Source organism: Neoarius graeffei, chromosome 6 (assembly GCF_027579695.1).
Source record: "Neoarius graeffei isolate fNeoGra1 chromosome 6, fNeoGra1.pri, whole genome shotgun sequence".
NCBI classification, from domain to species: domain Eukaryota; kingdom Metazoa; phylum Chordata; class Actinopteri; order Siluriformes; family Ariidae; genus Neoarius; species Neoarius graeffei.
In genome coordinates, this window is record NC_083574.1 from 40,752,078 (window position 1) to 40,774,207 (window position 22,130).

General features: G+C 42.2%; 1 protein-coding gene across 1 annotated transcript in view; it reads right to left on the reverse strand.

Moving 5' to 3' along the window:
* Positions 1–4,895: 4,895 nt before the first annotated feature.
* The window catches only part of tat (tyrosine aminotransferase), a 28,109-nt gene continuing 10,874 nt past the window's right edge, over positions 4,896–22,130 (reverse strand). Inside the window, 10 exon segments of the mRNA XM_060922909.1 lie at positions 4,896–5,036; positions 5,216–5,314; positions 5,426–5,509; positions 6,681–6,809; positions 7,005–7,157; positions 10,035–10,087; positions 10,255–10,393; positions 14,948–15,106; positions 15,178–15,245; positions 17,202–17,306. Of these exon segments, the coding sequence (XP_060778892.1) occupies positions 4,896–5,036; positions 5,216–5,314; positions 5,426–5,509; positions 6,681–6,809; positions 7,005–7,157; positions 10,035–10,087; positions 10,255–10,393; positions 14,948–15,106; positions 15,178–15,245; positions 17,202–17,306 (1,130 nt within the window).

Below are 22,130 nucleotides of genomic sequence, written 5' to 3' on the forward strand. Positions count from 1 at the left end.
GTAATAGTAACAACAAAGTCACGTGTGACCTGGGTGACGTCACCCCGTGACCCCGGCACAAAAGACCGGTGAACCCAGGAAGTGACCTCTTGGCAAATCTTCTCGTGTACACTCCGAGTGACTGCCAAGCTCTGGCGGTCATCCGAAACTCATAGAACCGCGGTTATATACATAACCCTCGTTCTATTTCGTTTCTCCTGACTGCCAGAGGCGGTGCTTTCAGCACATGGATGACTAATACCAACCAGGTCATGAGGAGTGCCTACCCGTACTCAGTGCTGCTGCGACGGGCCTGGAATGACGGCCGTCGCCACAGGATTATGTGGGACGACATTAAGACGGTAAAACCTGGTGAAGGTGCAGCTGGACGCCCAGGAGGCTGCGCTGCATATGTCTGAAAGGGGTACGCCCTTCAGTGATGCCCATGAGTCCGCCACGCCCCGTGCAGAGTGCGCCCTGACAGCCGGAGGAATCGGGGAGCCACTGTGCCTGTAGGCATGTAATATGGCCTCGACTATCCACTTGGATAGCCCCTGTTTAGAGAGCGCCAGACCCCTCTTCGGCCCTGTGTGGCACAGAAACAGGGCGTCACTCCTACGGAAGCCCTCCGTACGGGACACGTACACCCTGAGGGCGCGAACTGGGCACAAAAGTTCCGACCTCTCACCATGGCCCGCCTCGAACGCCGCAAGGCTAAGGGGCTGGTTGACGAAGGTAGCAGAGAGGGTCTTTGGGAGGAAAGAGGGGTTAGGCCACAGAGTGACCCCACTGTTGCCGGAGTGCCACTGCAGGCACTCCCCACTGACTGATAGCGCATGTAATTCCCCGACGCGCCTCGTCGATGTAATGGCCAGAAGAAAAGCAGTCTTCAGGGAGAGCCATGAAATGTCTGCCGTGAGCAGGGGCTCAAACGGTGCGTCGCAGAGAGCCTGCAGCACCAAGTGAAGATCCCATGTGGGTACCCGGCTCCGACGGGGGGGGTCTCAACCGGAGAGCACCCTTCAAGAAACGCGAGAAGATGCAAGAGGTCACTTCCTGGGTTCACCGGTCTTTTGTGCCAGGGTCACGGGGTGACGTCACCCAGGTCACACGTGACTTTGTTGTTACTATTACTCGACCTGCACGTTCGTGTGATGGATATCCATGTGCTGAAAGCACCGCCTCTGGCGGTCAGGAGAAACGAAATAGAACTCCACAGTTATGATGGCACAGTTTTAGAATTGTTGAAGTAAATATGTTATGAGCCAAACTTACATTACACTCTGTTTCAGAGAATGCATGCAAATGGATCTCAATTCAAGACAGCCAGACTGATGCCTTTACATTACTGCTCAGAATGTCTCTACACGTACAGACACCCACAAATAACACACAAACTCTGTCACTCTCTCACGCACACACACACACACACACACACACACACACGCACACAATTATTATAAGGTGTAATGCTAAAGCTTACAATTCAGCAGTTCACACCCTTTCTGTCATGTGTATGCTGCAATGTAAATAATGCCAATACTTTAGGTAACTGGTACTTTAGGTATGTATACTCAGTTCAAGAGTTCACTACCTTTCTACTTTTATGTCAGATAAAACACCACAGTTATGGTGCCACAGTTGTAGAATTGTTAAAATAAATGTGTCCACCACCAAATCTATCCTTGATTTGTTATTTATTTAAGTTGTGCCGGGGGGGCCTTCGGTGCTGTCAGCCATGCTTGACCTTGGTATTTGAAAAATCCTGGTTACGGCCCTGGTTGGGGTTGAGGGGGGCCTCCAAATTGTCCTTTGCCCAGAGCCTCAGATTTCCTAAAACCGCCCCTGCCCCCACAGAGGCAGTAACCAGAGCTCGGGATTGAACTTCAGACCCTGCAGCAGTAAAGCAGCACCACTACTATATGCTGACCAGTGTGGGCAAATGTATTAAATAAATATTTGTCTTTGGGACTGAAAATAAAGCATAGTCAATTATTAACTATGAGGACTACTGATCATTTAGAAACTAGTTTTTGCAGGGGACAAAAAAAAAAATCACATTCTGTTTTAGAAAATCTTGTGTTAAAGTTCAGTCTTGCAGCTATGCAATATCTTCAAGTGCACAAAGCATTATGATTGGTTTTCTTCATTTTTATATTTACACATGCATCTCAAACAATTAGAATATCATGAAAAAGTTCAGTATTTTCCATCAGTTATTTAAGAAAGTGAAAATTTTTATATATTTTAGACTCATTACATTTAACTAAAGTGTTTCAAGCATTTTTCTATTTTAATTTTGATACTTATGGCCTATGGTGCAAAAAAAAAAAATCTCAAAATATTTGAGTATTTCATTTCAGTTTGAGTAAAACAGTATCAATACCATGTATCCCTTGATCTAATTCAGTCCACACAACCACAATCATGGGGAAAGACAATCAATCATTGACACTCTCCACAAGGAGGGTAAGCCACAGAAGGTCATTGCTGAAAAAGCTGGCTGGAAAAGGTGCACAAGCAACAAGGATGACTGCAGCCTTGTGAGAATCGTCAAGAAAAGTCAATTCAAGAACTTGGGAGAGCTTCACAAGGAGTGGACTGAGGCTGGTGTCAGTGCATCAAGAGCCACCATGCACAGATATCTTCAGGAAAGGGATTACAACTGTCACATTCCTAATATCATGTTAAGGGTGGCGAGATGTGGTGAGTTAGGATCCAATAGCAGAACACAAACCAGAAAATCCAATGAATAAACAATAATTTAATTAAAGTCCAAAAAGAGTCAACGAACAAAAATAGGAAAAAATAATCCAGACAACAACAAGGGAGACAAAGAGCTAATATAAAAAAAACCCCATGAAACATAGTTCTGACAAAAACTGGAGACAAAAAAAAAAAAAAAACAGTGCAAAAAAAATTTAAAACTGACAAAATGTGAGTGCAAAAAACTGTGGCTACGACTAGGCAAAACAGAGATCAAAAATACAGGAAGCAAAAAAAAAATGGTACAGAGACGATGTGAGAAACAGACAAGGCATTCTGGCAAAGTCCCCTTCTGAGAACGGCCTATTTATACACAGCAGAGCAGACCAAGAAGTGAATGCTGGCAAGATGAAAGTCCTGTCCCCGATTGCGCTGAACTGGGAGACAGTAAATCTCCAGAGTGGAAGTCCGGGGAGGATCATGACATATCAAGCTAGTCCTGAACCAGAGACGTCAGAAGCATCTTACCTGGGCTAAGAAGAGAAAGAACTGGATTGTTGCTCAGTGGTCCAATGTCCTCTTTTCAGATGAAAGTACATTTTGCATTTCATCTGGAAAACAAGGTCCTAGAGTCTGGAAGAAGATTGGGGAGGCACAGAATCCAAGGTGTTTGATATCCAGTCTGAAGTTTCTGCAGTCTGTGATGATTTAGGGTGCCATGTGATCTGCTGGTGTTGGTTGTTTTATCAAGTCCAAAGTCATCGCAGCCATCTACCAGGATATTTTAGAGCACTTCATGCTTCTATCTGCTGCCAAGCTTTATGGAGATGCTGATTTCCTTTTCCACCAGGACTTAGCACCTGCCCACAGTGTCAAAACTACGACCAAATGTTTTGCTGACCATGATATTACTGTGCACTGCAAAAAATGATATCTTAGCAACTGAAAATATCTTGAAGAGTTGAAACGATCTAGCATTTCCTATTAGAAGCATACAATTCTGAGATTATTAAACCTGGTTCTAGATTGAAACCAACTTATTCTAAGATGTCTTATCAAGTAAAAACATCTGTCCATGCAGCAAGATAATTTCACTAGTATTAAGTAATTTTCTCCTTAAATTCAGTTTTCAATTTTTTGCAGTGTGCTTGATTGGCCAGCCAATTCGCCTGACCTGAACTCCATAGAGCAGCCTTTCTCAACCAGGGTGCTGTAGCACCCTGGGGTGCCGTCTGGCTTTGTTAGGGGTGCCATCAAAAAATTATATATTCCAACATTGAAATAAATAAAATGAATTAAAATTCCAAAAAACAATAGTTACACTAATGCAGATCATCGCCGCCTCATGCATCATCAAAATTTGTCTCATGGCCCCCTTTCCCATGTCACAACGTCACTGCCGGGGTCAGCGTATGGTCAGCGTGACTGCCTATATTTTATATGGGGGTGCCTTGAGAATTTGCATACTTCTGAAGGGTGCCATGACTGAAAAAAGGTTGAGAAACGCTGCCATAGAGAATCTATGAGGTATTGTCAAGAGGAAGATGAGAAACACCCGACCCAAAAATACTGACGAGCTGAAGGCCGCTATCAAAGCAACCTGGGCTTCAATAACACCTCAGCAGTGTCACAGACTGATCGCTTCCATTCTACGCCGCACTGATATAGTAATTCATGGTAAAGGAGCCCCAACCAAGTACTGAGTGTATAACTGAACATACTTTATAAAGTATAAAGATAAAGAGCACATGGTATGAAAGAAGCAATGCATTCATAGCTGCTGGCAATGTGTAACACAATGAAATATGTGGCATCTCTTTGGCCTCTAAACCGAACCAGGTTTGATTTATAGAACAATCATAAACGTACACAAAATGAATTACTATAGTTTACAAATGATAAGTACAAGATTTATGTAAGACAGTTTATTAGGCCATATAAAAAGCAAAGAAAAGGTGCATAGCATATACTGTATAATATAGTATAAATGAGGTAGCAAGGCGAAGCTCATCCCTGTTTTACAACGATTCATTTCTGGCATCCACATCAGATTGTTTTCTGTTAACAAATTTAAGTCAGATTATTTTGGGCAATTATGAAACCAAGCACAACAGTACAGATGACAAAACCATACTCTTTGTTGAGTATAGTATTATGTTTGGTATTCAAAGCAGGGTATTATGGACAATTTAAAAAACGTATACATTCTTTTACTGGTCCAGGTCATTGCTGTGTTAGATTTGAGGTTTGTAGTGGCATGCACAGAATTCTCTGATCCGTTCACATGCTTGCAACATCATTTCCTCTGGAGCTGTCAGCACAATCCGGAAGAAGTTTGGGTATTCAAATGCCTGTAGATAGAAGTATAACTGTTATATATTGTGTTTATCATCTTCTACAGCTTTGCCACATAGAATGCATAGTTGAAAAGGGACATTTTCACAGTAACTTTGTGAACTACTACTCATTTTTTCTTATATTACAACACAAGTAGAACAGATAACAGATTGAGGAGAGTTGAGTGATGTACCGTGGCAGGTAAGCAGAACACGGACTGTTCCGTAACTAGCCGCTCTGTGAACTCCACATCGTCCTGGAACTCTGGAAAGTGCTCCATTTCAATTCCAACCTAAAGTTGAGCACAGATACATATTATCTTCCTATATGATGACAATTACAAGCTGCTGTAAAAATGACCCCGGTATAACTATAACTTGTTTTGGTCACCAATAAATATTACCATGAGGTACATGGCTCCAGACGGCAATACTGGATTGAGACCAGGAATAGCGGACAACTCTGAGAAGCACAGATCTGCATTTGACTGTAGGAGATGATGAAAAGTTACAATCAAATATAAAGGAGATCAAAGCATTGATAGAGGATATTACACAGTCACGCGAAGATATTAAGTTTATCTTTGAGTGGTGACCGTATATTTCACGAGTGAGCGGAGCAAACTAATTATATATTTTTCAACATGAGAAAATAAACTTCATATCTTCACACCACCATGTAATGTTCTTTATATTATATGGACACATCCACAAAAAAAATGCAAGTTAATCAAAAGAATTTTAATTTTGAACCAGTTCACCATTTTGAAAATGCACATCTAATCAGCAGGAAAACATTGTGAGTGAAATATTTCATCAGAGTGAAATATTGGGAATTATTATACATACAGACCACTTTTTCCATGGAAAAAAACATATATTCTATTCCCTTCTAGTGGGTTTATTGATGGCATGCAATATTATCATATTGCTTATCCTCCATGTATTACACCACTCTCCCCAATGGAGAATGAGCATGCAATATTGTTATAATATTGCTTGTTGTCAAGACAACATGACATCACACATTGGAGCTCAAGCAAAGATCCAAACTTTTCTGCTGCGCATGTGCACAATAATTTCTTTGTCGGCTGGGAGACAGAGAAGACGAGCCTAATCCAGTATTCAGTTTAAGCATGAAATAAATAAACTGAAAACTGAAACTAATGATGCGCTGAACACCCAAAAGGCTACCAAAACTTCATTATATATTCTTCACGCATATTTACAAGAGAGAAACAGACCAATGGACATCGAAAACTGGAAAAGAGACACATCGGAGACATAAAACTTCCGTGCTAGTGAGTGACTTGGACAGTTTGTACATAAACATGGTGGCGAGGTTTGCTTCATTAAAAGTGGAAGATTTAAAGAGAAAGACGCGCTGAACACCCGAAAGGCTACCAAAATTTCACTGGATATTCTTCACGCATATTTGCAAGAGAAAAACAGACCAATGGACATCGAAAAACTGGAAAAGAGAGCAACGTAGCTCGTATGAAAAATATGAGTGGTGTATTTCCCAGTACTCATGTCCATATAATATAAAAGGTTATGACTCCATACAGGTTAAATACATGTTAGAGGTTGATTTTTACAAAGTTATGTTGGCACCTCAACACATTTTCAATTTTTAATCAGTTAGACTTGTTTTCTTACCTTTATGAAGTTGATTGTACTTTGGTAGAACTCTGAGGGGGTGTTTTTAAAGATGCTTTCTAGCGCCCCCTGGATAACTGTAGAGGCTCCTAAAATGCGCTGACTAAGCTTCACAAGACCTTCTCGAATCTTAAAATGATTTGGTGAGAAATGCGTAAGATGAAAATAAAATGCTGTTGATACACTTAATACAAGTTCCTAGTTGTATTAAGGTTCACAAGACCTTCTCGAATCTTAAAATGATTTGGTGAGAAATGTGCAAGATGAAAATAAAATGCTGTTGATACACTTAATACAAGTTCCTAGTTATTACAGTTAGCACACCTCTGGACCAAAGATGTTATTTCGATCGTGGATGAGGATCCAGCCCAGCCTCCATCCAGGAACTAGCCAGCGTTTAGCTAGACCACCACAGGACAGAATGGGTACATCACTGCTGAGAGGAGCCAGGGAATGAAACTCACAGTTGGGAAAGACCTAGGAAAAAGTTTACAACTACATCAGAGATGTGTGCATCATAAGGCTTTACGAAGTTATGTGTTTGTTGGAGCTTTGGGGAGACGAGCGATGCCAGGAACAGTTAGTGAAGAACGGAGATTCGTTTTCTTTGTTTCTTTCTCAACTGCCTCGCGCGTTTTATACAATTCGACTGAATAAATGACCACCAGAAATACAGACTGTACATTGAAAACAAAAAGCACACACACGTTGTTTCATCCGCCATATATTCTCGGAAGGAAGTTACTTGGTAACCATGTAAACATTTCGCGCAAGCGCATTTCAACTACCGTGAAAGAAAACCGCAAACATTTCTCGCTAGTGTGGACAGATGCACTAAACTGTACCGGTATACTTTGTATCGATACAGTTATACCACTATCGTACCGGTATATATGTGAACACAGCTAAAGTGTGCAATGCCACAAACATCTTGCAAACTTAAAAAAAAAATACGAAGTGACAGTAACTGCACCTTAGAACGCATCTCCTGAGTCTGGCATATTGTACCTTTAACTGCAGATATTAAAGAGACAAATCTTAGTATAAAATTATTTTCTGGGACTCTGAGGGTTTATCTGAGTAGTTTAGTGATGAAATAAATACAGTGGCACTGTTAAATTTTCGATTATGATTGGTCAGATGATGTTGATTCATTTTCTATTTGCTCTAATGGAGTGTTACTCAACCACTGGGCCGCAGCCCATTAAGCGCCATTTAGCGGGCCGCAATTTTTTTTTCAAGTTTTAAACCAAATACTAAATAGTTCAGGATGTTGTAGTGTCCCAAATCCGGTAGCTGGTTTGCCGTATACTTTTCAAGTGGAATAAATACATTTGTGGGTAAATTAAGAAGAACAAGCCTTTATTTTGTCACATTTAACCCACACGAATGCACGTGTGCATGAGCATGTGCACACACACACAGAGAGACAGAAAGAGAGAGAGCGAGAGAGAGCACAGTGGGCTGAATAAATAAATACGTTTGTGGGTAAATTATATGGATCTGTGATGCCTGCTGGAAGAGAAGAGCAGGGAGGATTGAGAATCAAGCGGCTGTGGTTTGTTTACACCCGATACTAAAACTTGTAGCGTCCTAGCAACCTGATCAAAGATGCATACAAAAAGTCCAGAAACTCCTATTTACCCGGGCAAAAATGATACAGGATTAATCTTGTAGTGTCCTGATCCGCAGATCTTTAACCCAGCCACATATAAAAAGTTGTACGGCTCCATGCTCTTCCAGGTTTTCATCTGTTTGTCCGTGTAGAACGATGTCCGCAGCACCAGGTAGTCTGAGATGTCGGGGAACTCAACGGATGGATCATTTTCCAACTCATAATGAATGAATGACTTTATTTAAACACAATAAGTTGATCAGCAGAGCTGGCGGGGTCGTGTACGTACAGATACAAATCATTACTAATACAAAAGACGAAAAATATACACGATCTTTTAAAAAAGTCCTTAAAATCTGTTGATTATTTGTTAATTATCTTCACATTAAATTACACATCACATCACATTATCTCTAGCCGCTTTATCCTTCTACAGGGTCGCAGGCAAGCTGGAGCCTATCCCAGCTGACTACGGGCGAAAGGCGGGGTACACCCTGGGCAAGTCGCCAGGTCATCACAGGGCTGACACATAGACACAGACAACCATTCACACTCACACCTACGGTCAATTTAGAGTCACCAGTTAACCTAACCTGCATGTCTTTGGACTGTGGGGGAAACCGGAGCACCCGGAGGAAACCCACGCGGACACGGGGAGAACATGCAAACTCCACACAGAAAGGCCCTCGCCGGCCCCGGGGCTCGAACCCAGGACCTTCTTGCTGTGAGGCGACAGCGCTAACCACTACACCACCGTGCCGCCCACATTAAATTAATTAATAGTAAACATAACTATTGTCTTTGTATTTAGTTATGGCTACAATAGGCAAAATTTATTCTACTAATGTCAAATTTAGCTTGTAAATTTTTCTTTCATAGGAAAAATCCTTCTTTGTTAGCGTGTAAGGATCTAATCCCATTGAGTGGTTTCTATATCTACTTCTTTTGAGTGGACTTCTTGGTTTTAATAACTTGCTTGTTTGCTGTACACAAACATGGCAATAAGTTCTTGTGTTAATGGACCAGACTCCACTTTTGGATCATTAATCCCTTTTGAGTGAGAATGCTGTGCATGCATGGTTTTATGTTGGCTTCTGGCACATCCATACAGTTTTAAATACAATGCCTACAATTAAAAACAGTTGGTTTTTATTGCATTTATTTAATTCCTTGACTCCCATCTGTAACAGGGAGTGATGTCGCATCCCATTAATACATGTTACAGTAAATTATTAGATTCTAATAGAATAGATGAGGCAAAATAATTGGGGCTCTTTTTTAATGGGTCCTGACTCGTAGGTGGGCCTCAAAGCAGAAAAGGTTCAGAACCCCTGCTCTGTATACATATCATTGATATGGTGAAGCTTTCTGTAACATTCTTGGAGGACATCTCCAGTGTCAATGCTTCACAACAGTCAGAATTAAAACTAAGTTATCATCCATATGAGAAAGTTTAAGGGCAGGCTTTTTGGATGTTCCTCAACATTTACATGCAACTATAAACAAATAAAAAGTATGAAGTATTGTTTGTGAATAAATAAAGCATAGTAATCACTGCCAAATTGCTGTGGTATAAGATGACTGTCCTCTATGAGAATGGGGTGTGATGTTATAGAAAAATAATCATCTTTGAGGAGGTAACACAAAACCTTAACACCAACATAACATGCCCCATTAAGGTGACAATACTATGAAAAAAGAACAGATTGCGTAGTGTGATCTCGGTGTTGCTCACTCACCATGTCTCCGTAGATCTCATCTGCTAGGATAGGGACACAGTGTCTTGAGGCAACTACAGCACAGCACAAACAAATAGGTTAATATTCAAGGACAAACAGGTTCATCTAACGTGAAGTACACTTAAAACATTGCATAATCAAATAGACTAAGCTGAATTAATGAAATAATTTTAGTTGAAATGATCTTGCACTCCGTTGAACTGAATCATTCTGTACACACCTGAGAGGATGTTCTGCAGGTGTTCTTTGGTAAATACAGAGCCACATGGGTTGGATGGGTTGTTGATTATCAGGCAGGTTGTCCTCTCATCAATCATACTCTCCAAGTGTTGGAGATCAATCTCCCAGAACTTATCTGGCTAAAAACAAAGAACCATGATAAATTACACATCAGGATAAATGCTTTATCTGATTAAATTCATCACTGAATTGTATTTATTGTCTTAGTTAATGGCTGCCAGAAAACTTTTATTTGAGTCGAGCTGATTTTTTTCTCACATGCAGACTTACATATTCTGATTGGGTTTGGATTGTACTGCAAGAGAAAAATTTTGATCTGTCATGTTTGAGAAACGAAAAATAACTGCACACTTGGCTTCTTACTTGTTTCCTGGACAGCTGTGTTGTTATATAGTCACTTTATTCAAAGAGAAATGACAAATAGTCTAAAATTATGTGTCTGCCATGGGCTGCATTCCAATAGTCTGCCCTATGTCCTTTCCTAACCACTTTCCTTTGACCTCGATGGAAAACATCATGAGGTCAAGGAAAGATGTGAAGGAGAATTCATAAGGATGTAGGAAAAGACAACTTCAGTGCTAAGAGAGTCTGAATGCACTTACATTAGGCTGCGCAATGGTGCATGTTATTGATGTGGGTCTGCCATATGAAACTACAATGTTCTCGAAGGTGGATTACAAAAAGCGCATCTTCACCGTGTGTGTTCTTACCATGTTGTTTTATGCAGGCTATAGAAATGTGGACAACACAATGAAAGATATTACCTCATTACCAAGGTTGGAATTGAAATAACAAAGGAATATCAGCTCACAGTCATGAAACTGAAACGAAATGATTGTCACATTGAGAATGGTTGCTCATGCTGCCCTTCCTGTCCACTTATATTGATTGACGAATACCAATTATTGTATTATTTAAATATTTATTATAAATGTCTCATCTCATCTCATTATCTCTAGCCGCTTTGTCCTGTTCTACAGGGTCGCAGGCGAGCTGGAGCCTATCCCAGCTGACTACGGGCGAAAGGCGGGGTACACCCTGGACAAGTCGCCAGGTCATCACAGGGCTGACACATAGACACAGACAACCATTCACACTCACATTCACACCTACGGTCAATTTAGAGTCACCAGTTAACCTAACCTGCATGTCTTTGGACTGTGGGGGAAACCGGAGCACCCGGAGGAAACCCACTCGGACACGGGGAGAACATGCAAACTCCGCACAGAAAGGCCCTCGCCGGCCACGGGGCTCAAACCCGGACCTTCTTGCTGTGAGGCGACAGCGCTAACCACTACACCACCGTGCCGCCCTATTATAAATGTATTATTTAATAATTTATATAATTTTTTTTTATTTCTGTGAATGGTGTGCTGATCAGAATCAGAATCAAGTTTACTGTCAAGTACGTTCTACATACAAGGAATTTGCTTTGGTGATTGGTGCTTGAACAGTTAAGATAGAAGAATTTAGCAAAGACAAAAGTAGCCATGTCCATTGAATAGAAAATGACAAGAATCTAAAATATACAAATTTGAAACGTGGACATTTTTAAGGGGTGTGTGCATGAGTTGTTGAAGTCCAAGCTGTACAGTATGTCCTGGAATGTGCAAAAATGCATCACATGATGAAGATGGAGAAGAGGCATGATATGTGCAGTGGGTTCAATAAATAGCCAAACTGTGTAGTGTGTGCCAGAATGTGCAATAAAAGTTCACAGTGTGCAAAATCACAGTTCAGAGACAAAGTGCATTAATGTTACAGATAAGAAGTGTGAAGTTAGGGTCAGTGGGAGTCTCTGACCTTATTGATGAGGCCAGCTGCAGTGGGGAAAAGCTGGCCTTATGGTGTGAGGTTTTGATTCTAATGGACCACAGCCTCCTACCAGAGGGGAGTGATTCAAAAAGCTTGTGTCTGGGGTGAGAGGGGTCAGCCATAATCCTTTCTGCTCTCCTCAGGGTCTTGTACAGATCTTGAAGAGATGGAAGGTTGCGGCCATTCGTCCTCTCAGCAGAGCGAATGACGCGCTGCAGTCTGCCCTTGTCCCTGGCAGTAGCAGCAGCGTACCAGATGGTGACAGAGGAGGTGAGGATGGACTCAATGATGGTGTAAAAGTGCACCATCATTGTCTTTTGCAGATCAAACTTCAACTGCCACAGGAAGTATATCCTCTGCTGTGCTTTCTTGGTGAGAGCAGCTATTTGTCTCCCACTTAAGGTCCTGAGTGATTATAGTGCCCAGGAAGTGATGGTGTGTCACTTTAAATGTTGCTACCACAACATTTTGTAAAGGATGGTCCACTGTACCCTATGCTAAAGGAGATAGGAAAGTAAACATTGAAGCACCTTTCCTTAGCATTTAGAGAATTCAAACAGCTCTTACGATCGCTGCCACTTAGATACTTCCCAGTCATTTCCCTCAGTTAGGAACCTTCCTAAGTAAAAAAGACCATTGGATGCCATCCTCCAATCATCCTGTGTTGTGGCTGCAGTTACCTGGGAGATCGAATCCGTGGTTAAGCTATGGTTAGAGAAGCAGCTTTGGGATCAAAAGGTTGCTGGTTCAATTCCCTGGACCAGCAGGAATGGCTGAAGTGCACTTGATCAAGGCACCTAACCCCCCAACTGCTCCCCAGGCTGCTCTGGGTATGTTGTAGCAAAGGGGAGTCCCATATACGATTCGTACATTGGGGGAGTGCCTGTTAGAGAGCGCACTTGTCCTGGGCCATTGGCATAGTGAGGTAGGGTGGCCAGTTCCTTTCCTCGCCGCCTTTAACTTCCCCAGTGTTTCCACCAGGTCCCCATTCACTGCTGGGTGGACAGGGAGCGAGCCCCAGATCCCCGTCGAGCCGAGGCTCGAACCAGGGACCGTTCGCTTAGCGGTCAAGCGCTCTAACCACTTGGCCACCTGCGCTCCTGGGTATGTTGTACTTAGCTCTGGATAAATGCCTCTAATGTAAATACAATTAAATAAACTATTTGGGCAGCACTGTGGTGTAGTGGTTAGCACTGTCGCCCCACAGCAAGAAGGTTCTGGGTTCGAGCCCAGCAGCCAACGGGGGCCTTTCTATGTGGAGTTTGCATGTTCTCCCCGTGTCTGCGTGGGTTTCCTCCAGGTGCTCCAGTTTCCCCCACAGTTCAAAGACATGCAGTTAGATTAACATGGGGCGGCCTTGGGCTGAACTGTCTTTGAGCAAGGTACCTAACCCCCAATTGCTCCCCGGGCGCTGTGTGGCTGCCCACTGCTCTGGGAGTGTGTGTGCATGTGCATGTGTTCACTGCTTCAGATGGGTTAAATGCAGAGGATGAATTTCACTGTGTGCTTGAGTGTGCATGTGACAAATAAAGGCTCCTTCTTCTTCTTCTTAAAGAAGCCTAATGGACCCAACTTGACCCAAGTAATGGTCTCCAATTGCCTCTTTGTGCCTGACCCTGCCTGCTCCTTGGTTCTCCAGTGGGGGCACACTTCCCAGTTTGTCTGCCACCCAGGGATCGGTCGCATCTTGTCCCTCTTGAAGCAACATTTTTGATGGCCCACCACAAATGCTGACACTTGTGCCTTTGTTTCTGTCTGTACCCACAGAAAAGTCTTCCAGGTCCCTGTCCACCCTTGGACTTATGCAGCACTCAACTTTGTCTATCCCCTCATTTGTCTATCCCTTTCCCAAGGTAACACAGTCGTACCCAACCTTGTAGACCATTTCTCCAAAGTTGTGCCCTTTGTGGTTCTTCCCAATTTCCCTACAGCCTGTCAGACAGCCAACCTCCTAGTTCATCACATTTTCTCTATTCGTGGAATCCCCTCAGACATCATCTCAGACCAGGGACCCCAATTCATCTCACAAATGAATTTTGTCTCCTAGTTAAAACCTGTGTCTGTCAGTCCTTTGTGCTCTCCAGCTGATCCCCCTCCACCTGCCTGGGTCGTCAATGATCACCAGGCTTACACCTTCCAGCAGATACTGGATATGCACCATTAGGGTTGGGGTTTTCAATACCTCACGACTAGTAATGATGCAGTCCTGTGGAGTGCACCTGGGTCCCCTGCTTCTTCATCTTGGACCCCTCTTTCATCCAGGACTTCCAATGGGACAATCCAGGCAAACTTGTTTGTTTGTCTGGGGGCTCTCTTGGGAGGTTACCGTCATAATCTTGGCCATGCCTCCTGTTTATTCCTTGTGTTTCCTGTTTATTCCTTGTTTATTCCTCACACCCCGCCTTCATCCCTACCCTGACCCGGTTTGCCACCCACATTCACTACCTGGTGGTCTAGTGGTTAGGACTTTGCATTCTCACTGACATGGTCTTACTATGATTCCTGGTCAAGCTTCTCTCAACCCTCTGCCTTTGTCGATGCAAGTCCTCACCTTCACCTCTGAAACCAAACAGTCAACTTACTCTTATTTTCTCTATCTTTGAGTCCATGCTGTGTGTTTGGATTCCGCTGTTGTTTGCAACAGTGCTTCAGCATTAGTGGCAAGTATCATTGTCAATGTACATGCAGGGTTACAGCAGAAATTATTCCCTATTATGTGTGACAGGGTCATGTGTGACCACTGTATGAGTATTATGTACACCGAAGATATCACACTTTCCTGATTCCTCAAAAAAAAAACACTTCCCTCCTTATTGTTAAACTCTCTTGCACTGTGGCTTTTCACGACAATTACATACCAGTAATTTGTACAGTTTGACCTGGATGCCCATTGACACAGCTAGGGTTTTGTAGAGAGAGAATCCAGGGCAAGGGACCAGGATGTTGTCTCCTGGATTACACAACACATTGATGGCCAACTCGATAGCCTGGCTACATCCACTGGTCAGGATCACATCCTAAGGACAAGACAGATTTAGGAAATACATACATACAATAAAGAAATCTGGAAAATGGCTCACTCACTCACATCAGCTTTCAGTGGAGCACTTGATTGGCTGTAGAAGTTCGCCACAGCCTCTCTGCTCTTATGGTAACCTGATAATATTAAGATCAAAGAAATGACAATCATTTTAATATTACACATTTTCTAATATATGAGAAAAAATGTGAAAATATGATAAAAATCCAATATGGTGGGGCGGAATGTACAGTGGGGCAAAAAAGTATTTAGTCAGCCACCAATTGTGCAAGTTCTCCCACTTAAAAAGATGAGAGAGGCCTGTAATTTTCATCATAGGTACACTTCAACTATGAGAGACAGAATGGGGGGAAAGAATCCAGGAAATCACATGGTAGGATTTTTAATGAATTAATTGGTAAATTCCTCGGTAAAATAAGTATTTGGTCACCTACAAACAAGCAAGATTTCTGGCTCTCACAGACCTGTAACTTCTTCTTTAAGAGGCTCCTCTGTCCTCCACTCGTTACCTGTATTAATGGCACCTGTTTGAACTCGTTATCAGTATAAAAGACACCTGTCCACAACCTCAAACAGTCACACGCCAAACTCCACTATGGCCAAGACCAAAGAGCTGTCAAAGGACACCAGAAACAAAATTGTAGACCTGCACCAGGCTGGGAAGACTGAATCTGCAATAGGTAAGCAGCTTGGTGTGAAGAAATCAACTGTGGGAGCAATTATTAGAAAATGGAAGACATACAAGACCACTGATAATCCCCCTCGATCTGGGGCTCCACGCAAGATCTCACCCCGTGGGGTCAAAATGATCACAAGAACGGTGAGCAAAAATCCCAGAACCACACGGAGGGACCTAGTGAATGACCTGCAGAGAGCTGGGACCAAAGTAACAAAGGCTACCATCAGTAACACACTACACCGCCAGGGACTCAAATCCTGCAGTGCCAGATGTGTCCCCCTGCTTAAGCCACTACATGTCCAGGCCCGTCTGAAGTTTGCTAGAGAGCATTTGGATGATCCAGAAGAGGATTGGGAGAATGTCATATGGTCAGATGAAACCAAAATAGAGCTTTTTGGTAAAAACTCAACTTGTCGTGTTTGGAGGAGAAAGAATGCTGAGTTGCATCCAAAGAACACCATACCTACTGTGAAGCATGGGGGTGGAAACATCATGCTTTGGGGCTGTTTTTCTGCAAAGGGACCAGGATGACTGATCTGTGTAAAGGAAAGAATGAATGGGGCCATGTATCGTGAGATTTTGAGTGAAAACCTCCTTCCATCAGCAAGGGCATTGAAGATGAAACGTGGCTGGGTCTTTCAGTATGACAATGATCCCAAACACACCGCCCAGGCAACGAAGGAGTGGCTTCGTAAGAAGCATTTCAAGGTCCTGGAGTGGCCTAGCCAGTCTCCAGATCTCAACCCCATAGAAAATCTTTGGAGGGAGTTGAAAGTCCGTGTTGCCCAGTGACAGCCCCAAAACATCACTGCTCTAGAGGAGATCTGCATGGAGGAATGGGCCAAAATACCAGCAACAGTGTGTGAAAACCTTGTGAAGACTTACAGAAAACGTTTGACCTCTGTCATTGCCAACAAAGGGTATATAACAAAGTATTGAGATGAACTTTTGTTATTAACCAAATACTTATTTTCCACCATAATTTGCAAATAAATTCTTTAAAAATCAGACAGACAATGTGATTTCCTGGATTCTTTCCCCCCATTCTGTCTCTCATAGTTGAAGTGTACCTATGATGAAAATTACAGGCCTCTCTCATCTTTTTAAGTGGGAGAACTTGCACAATTGGTGACTGACTAAATACTTTTTTGCCCCACTGTACATTAGTATTTTATATGTATATAAATAAATCAAAGCTACACAATGGTAAATCTTTAAAGAATATTTAATTACTAATGGACACTTGCCATCATTCAACAATTTCCATGATTCATTAGAAAATTTCACAAACTTTAAACTTAAGTTAGGGGCAGGGTTAGGTTTTTTAGGATTCTTATGTTATCCTGCCATACTTTGCATTAGACTGAGCAGGCTGGGATGTGTGATGCCTCACCTACTGCAGGGGCATAGCCACTGTATTTGTGTGAATCTACAGCTGTCTTCACAGCCTGTAGCACACTTTCATCTGTCGGCAAGTTTCCAAATACTGTAGGATCACCTGAGGAAAACAAAAAGAGACATAAGGAAAACTGATGGATAATTGACTCTTGTGTGAAGGCAAAGTGGAAATGAATGGCAAAACATTTTGATGTTAAAATAAGTTGCATGTTCTATTCTTCTAATATTGTTCTAATCTAAGGTATTATTATGTGTTATGCAGTATCCAGTATGTTTTTCAGCTTAAACAGGTTTTAATTAATTATATATAACAGCAGCTCTGACAATAGTGTGTGCTGTAATTCATACCATAGGTTTATATTAATGCACTCACTCCAATAGTTATTGTTTCTATAGTAACAGCTTATAAAGCAAATTGTATGGCAAATGGCACAGAATAGGGAAGAGCAGGGAGACTTGGGACAAGTTTTCGGCTTTTGTAGATTGTGTGAAAGTCTTTGCAGGTAGCGTCACATTCATATTACATTCGAGAGTATTTACTATACCCTCTTACCACAACATTAGTTTCTCAGCTTGTCACATTTGCTGGCCTTCAGGCTTCACTTTTTCTGTCATTATTTTTTGCAGGAAGACATGAGACATTGAGGAGAGACATGTGACATTATGCTGGGAGATTTGGGACAAAAATAAAATACCTAGACCTACGTGTTTAATTTTTATTTATTATCAAAACTTGTAACATATGAACTGTATGAACACACCATGCTGGTACAGCGATAGAAAAATGTCAGTTTACCCAAAACCTGACAAGACAAAACAGTTCCATTCTCAAGAAGGAATGAAATAAGTTTAATTCTCATGCAGGGACATGCCACATTTTAAACAAAAATTCTAAACAATTTTATATTTGTAAACCACAAGAAATAACCTGTAACATGAACTATCCCAACTCTCCCTATCTGGCCATTTTGAAAAAAAAAACGTCCTTAAATATTTTCCCCCAGAATTTAAGTTTAATAAATAACACTATACATGGTAGCTCGAGGCTACATACTTTAATTCCGAACAAATCATGAATCCACCAGTGTACATTACACCACAGAATGGAGGTGGAGGCGAAGTAGAAAATACAAGTTTTGGTTGACAAAAATATTAAAGTGCACAGACCTTACTGCAGTGTCCAGCTTCGTGGCTCCAAAGGAAGTCGGTTACTCTAACGCTACGTTCACACTGCAAGGCTTAATGCTCAATTCCGATTTTTTTGTGAGGTCGTTCACATTAACAAATATATGCGACTTGTATGTGATCCTCAGTATGAACGAAAAGCGACCTAAAAGTGTTCCGCATGCGCATTGCAGGATACGACGATGTCACACGCAGTGAGCATGGCCAGTGTTTACGGAAGTAAAACCGCCCGGTTGCGGTATGACCCATCCAATCTAGCTTGAATAGCTGCATCCCCCCAAATGGAAATCAGCTCCCTAACCTCTGCGTCCTTCCATTGAGAAGATTCAGAACCTTCACAGCCCGAAGCGTCCCTCGCATTGATGTCATGCGCAGGGGCGCAGATACGTTTTTTGAACTGGGGGGGACAAAAAACTGGGGGGGACAAAGCTGCCAGCAAACCAACCCCAACCCCGATATGCCTGTCAAACTTGTTGTTAGTAACCATAGCAACCAAGCTCGAGCTCGCAACCTGTGCAGTCTGCGCAGCTCAACCAACCGAATATCAGTCTTTGGCTACGTTCACACTGCAGGCTGAAGTGACTCAAATCCGATCTTTTCGCCCATATGTGACCTGTATCCGATCTTTTATTGACAATATGAACGACACAGATCCGATTTTTTCAAATCCGACCCAGGCCGTTTGGATATGTGGTCCTAATTCCGATCCCTATCCGCTCTTTTCATATGCGACTTCAGTCTGAACCGCCAGGTCGCATTCATCCGACTTACACGTCATCAACAAGCCACAAACGTCACTATTCTGCGCTGAAGTAGGCGGCGGGTCTCTCAAAAAAAGTTACAACAACAAGGCGCATAATCACGGGCGCAGATAGAGGGGGGGACTCGTCCCACCCAGATTTAAATTCACCTCTTTCGGTCCCCCCCACTTATAGGGAGGAAAAAACGTCTATGCTGTCTTTCTTTGCATAAGGCAAACCTCACGGAAAAATCAAAAGACTAATTACCATTCGGTTTATTGAGGTGCACAGCAGTGTATACATAGTCGCAACAACTCACATAAAACAAAAAGACTGATATTCGGTTGGTTGAGCTGCGCAGACTGCACAGGTTGCGAGCTCGAGCTTGGTTGCTATGGTTACTAACAACAAGTTTGACAAGCATATCGGGGTTGGGGTTGGTTTGCTGGCAGCTTTGTCCCCCCCAGTTTTTTGTCCCCCCCAGTTCAAAAAACGTATCTGCGCCCCTGCGCATGACATCAATGCGAGGGACGCTTCGGGCTGTGAAGGTTCTGAATGGAAGGACGCAGAGGTTAGGGAGCTGATTTCCATTTGGGGGGATGCAGCTATTCAAGCTAGATTGGATGGGTCATACCGCAACCGGGCGGTTTTACTTCCGTAAACACTGGCCATGCTCACTGCGTGTGACGTCGTCGTATCCTGCAATGCGCATGCGGAACACTTTTAGGTCGCTTTTCGTTCATACTGAGGATCACATACAAGTCGCATATATTTGTTAATGTGAACGACCTCACAAAAAAATCGGATTTCACAAAAAATCGGAATTGAGCATTAAGCCTTGCAGTGTGAACGTAGTTTTGTTTTATGTGAGTTGTTGCAACTATGTATACACTGCTGTGCACCTCAGTAAACCGAATGGTAATTAGTCTTTTGATTTTTCCGTGAGGTTTGCCTTATGCAAAGAAAGACAGCATAGACGTTTTTTCCTCCCTATAAGTGGGGGGGACTGAGCGAGGTGAATTTAAATCTGGGTGGGACGACTCCCACCCTCTATCTGCGCCCGTGATTACGCGCCTTGTTGTTGTAACTTTTTTTGAGAGACCCGCCGCCTACTTCAGCGCAGAATAGTGACGTTTGTGGCTTGTTGATGACGTGTAAGTCGGATGAATGCGACCTGGCGGTTCAGACTGAAGTCGCATACGAAAAGAGCGGATAGGAATCGGAATTAGGACCACATATCCAAACGGCCTGGGTCGGATTTGAAAAAATCGGATCTGTGTCGTTCATATTGTCAATAAAAGATCGGATACAGGTCACATATGGGCGAAAAGATCGGATTTGAGTCACTTCAGCCTGCAGTGTGAACGTAGCCTAAAAGGCAACATCTAACTTTTGATGGAACCTAAAACCTAACTGGTTGAATTTAATTTATGGGAATTGAAATTGTCCCGTCTCCCTGTTCTCTCCTATTAATAATAAATGAATTATAATGTGTTGCTATTCAACAAAGAAAAAGTTGTAATCATTAGTGTGGTGACTTTTTATGTAAGATGAAGCTTATGTAACGTTAATGGAAGGAGTCTCCAGTATCAATGATTTGTTAAAGTCAGTAAGTTTTCCAGTTTTTTTGGGAACATAACAAGCTGCATTTTTTTGTTGTTGTTGTTGTTGTTGTTGTTGTTTTTTGTCTTATTAACTTAACTAGTGAAAAATGAGAGGTTGGTTAGGGAACAACTGTTTGTAGCTCCCATAATGTAAGTGGTGCAGTGGTTAGCACTGTCATTTCACAACAAGTAGATTGTGGTTTCAAACTTGCCTATCAACTGGGGCTTTTCTATGTGAAGTTTGCATGTTCTCCTTGTTCCTGCATGGGTTTCATCGGGGTGCTCTGGTTTCCTCCCATAGTCCAAAGACATATGACTTAGGTCAACTGGCTACTCTAAATTGCCCATAGGTGTGAATGTGAGCCTGGATGACTGTTTGTCTCTGTGTTAGCCATGGGATAGACTGGTGACATGTCCAGGATGTACCCCACATCTAGTGCTATGTCAGCTGGGATTGGCAATGGACATGCGGCATAGAGAATGAATAAATGAATGAATGAATGATAGTAAGCTATAACAACTAACTATTCATTAGTAGGCTGCTTACAGTGGTGCTTGAAAGTTTGTGAACCCTTTAGAATTTTCTATATTTCTGCATAAATATGACCTAAAACATCATCAGATTTTCACACAAGTCCTAAAAGTAGATAAAGAGAACTCAGTTAAACAAATGAGACAAAAATATTATACTTGGTCATTTATTTATTGAGGAAAATGATCCAATATTACATATCTGTGAGTGGCAAAAGTATGTGAACCTCTAGGATTAGCAGTTAATTTGAAGGTGAAATTAGAGTCAGGTGTTTTCAATCAATGGGATGACAATCAGGTGTGAGTGGGCACCCTGTTTTATTTAAAGAACAGGGATCTATCAAAGTCTGATCTTCACAACACATGCTTGTGGAAGTGTATCATGGCATGAACAAAGGAGATTTCTGAGGACCTCAGAAAAAGCGTTGTTGATGCTCATCAGACTGGAAAACGTTACAAAACCATCTCTAAAGAGTTTGGACTCCACCAATCCACAGTCAGACAGATTGTGTACAAATGGAGGAAATTCAAGACCATTGTTTCCCTCCCCAGGAGTGTTTGACCAACAAAGATCACTCCAAGAGCAAGGCATGTAATAGTCGGTGAGGTCACAAAGGACGCCAGAGTAACTTCTAAGCAATTGAAGGCCTCTCTCACATTGGCTAATGTTAATGTTCATGAGTCCACCATCAGGAGAACACTTCTCGTAACACTTCTCTGTTTAACTGCCAAGTTAAACAGAAATAGTTTAAAGGATCTAAAAGCTAAAGGATGAAAAGCTAAAATATTAAAATCATAAATTCTTAACAATCCTAAATTATATTCTGTAATTATAAAACTAACTTAAAACTATAAAACTAACTT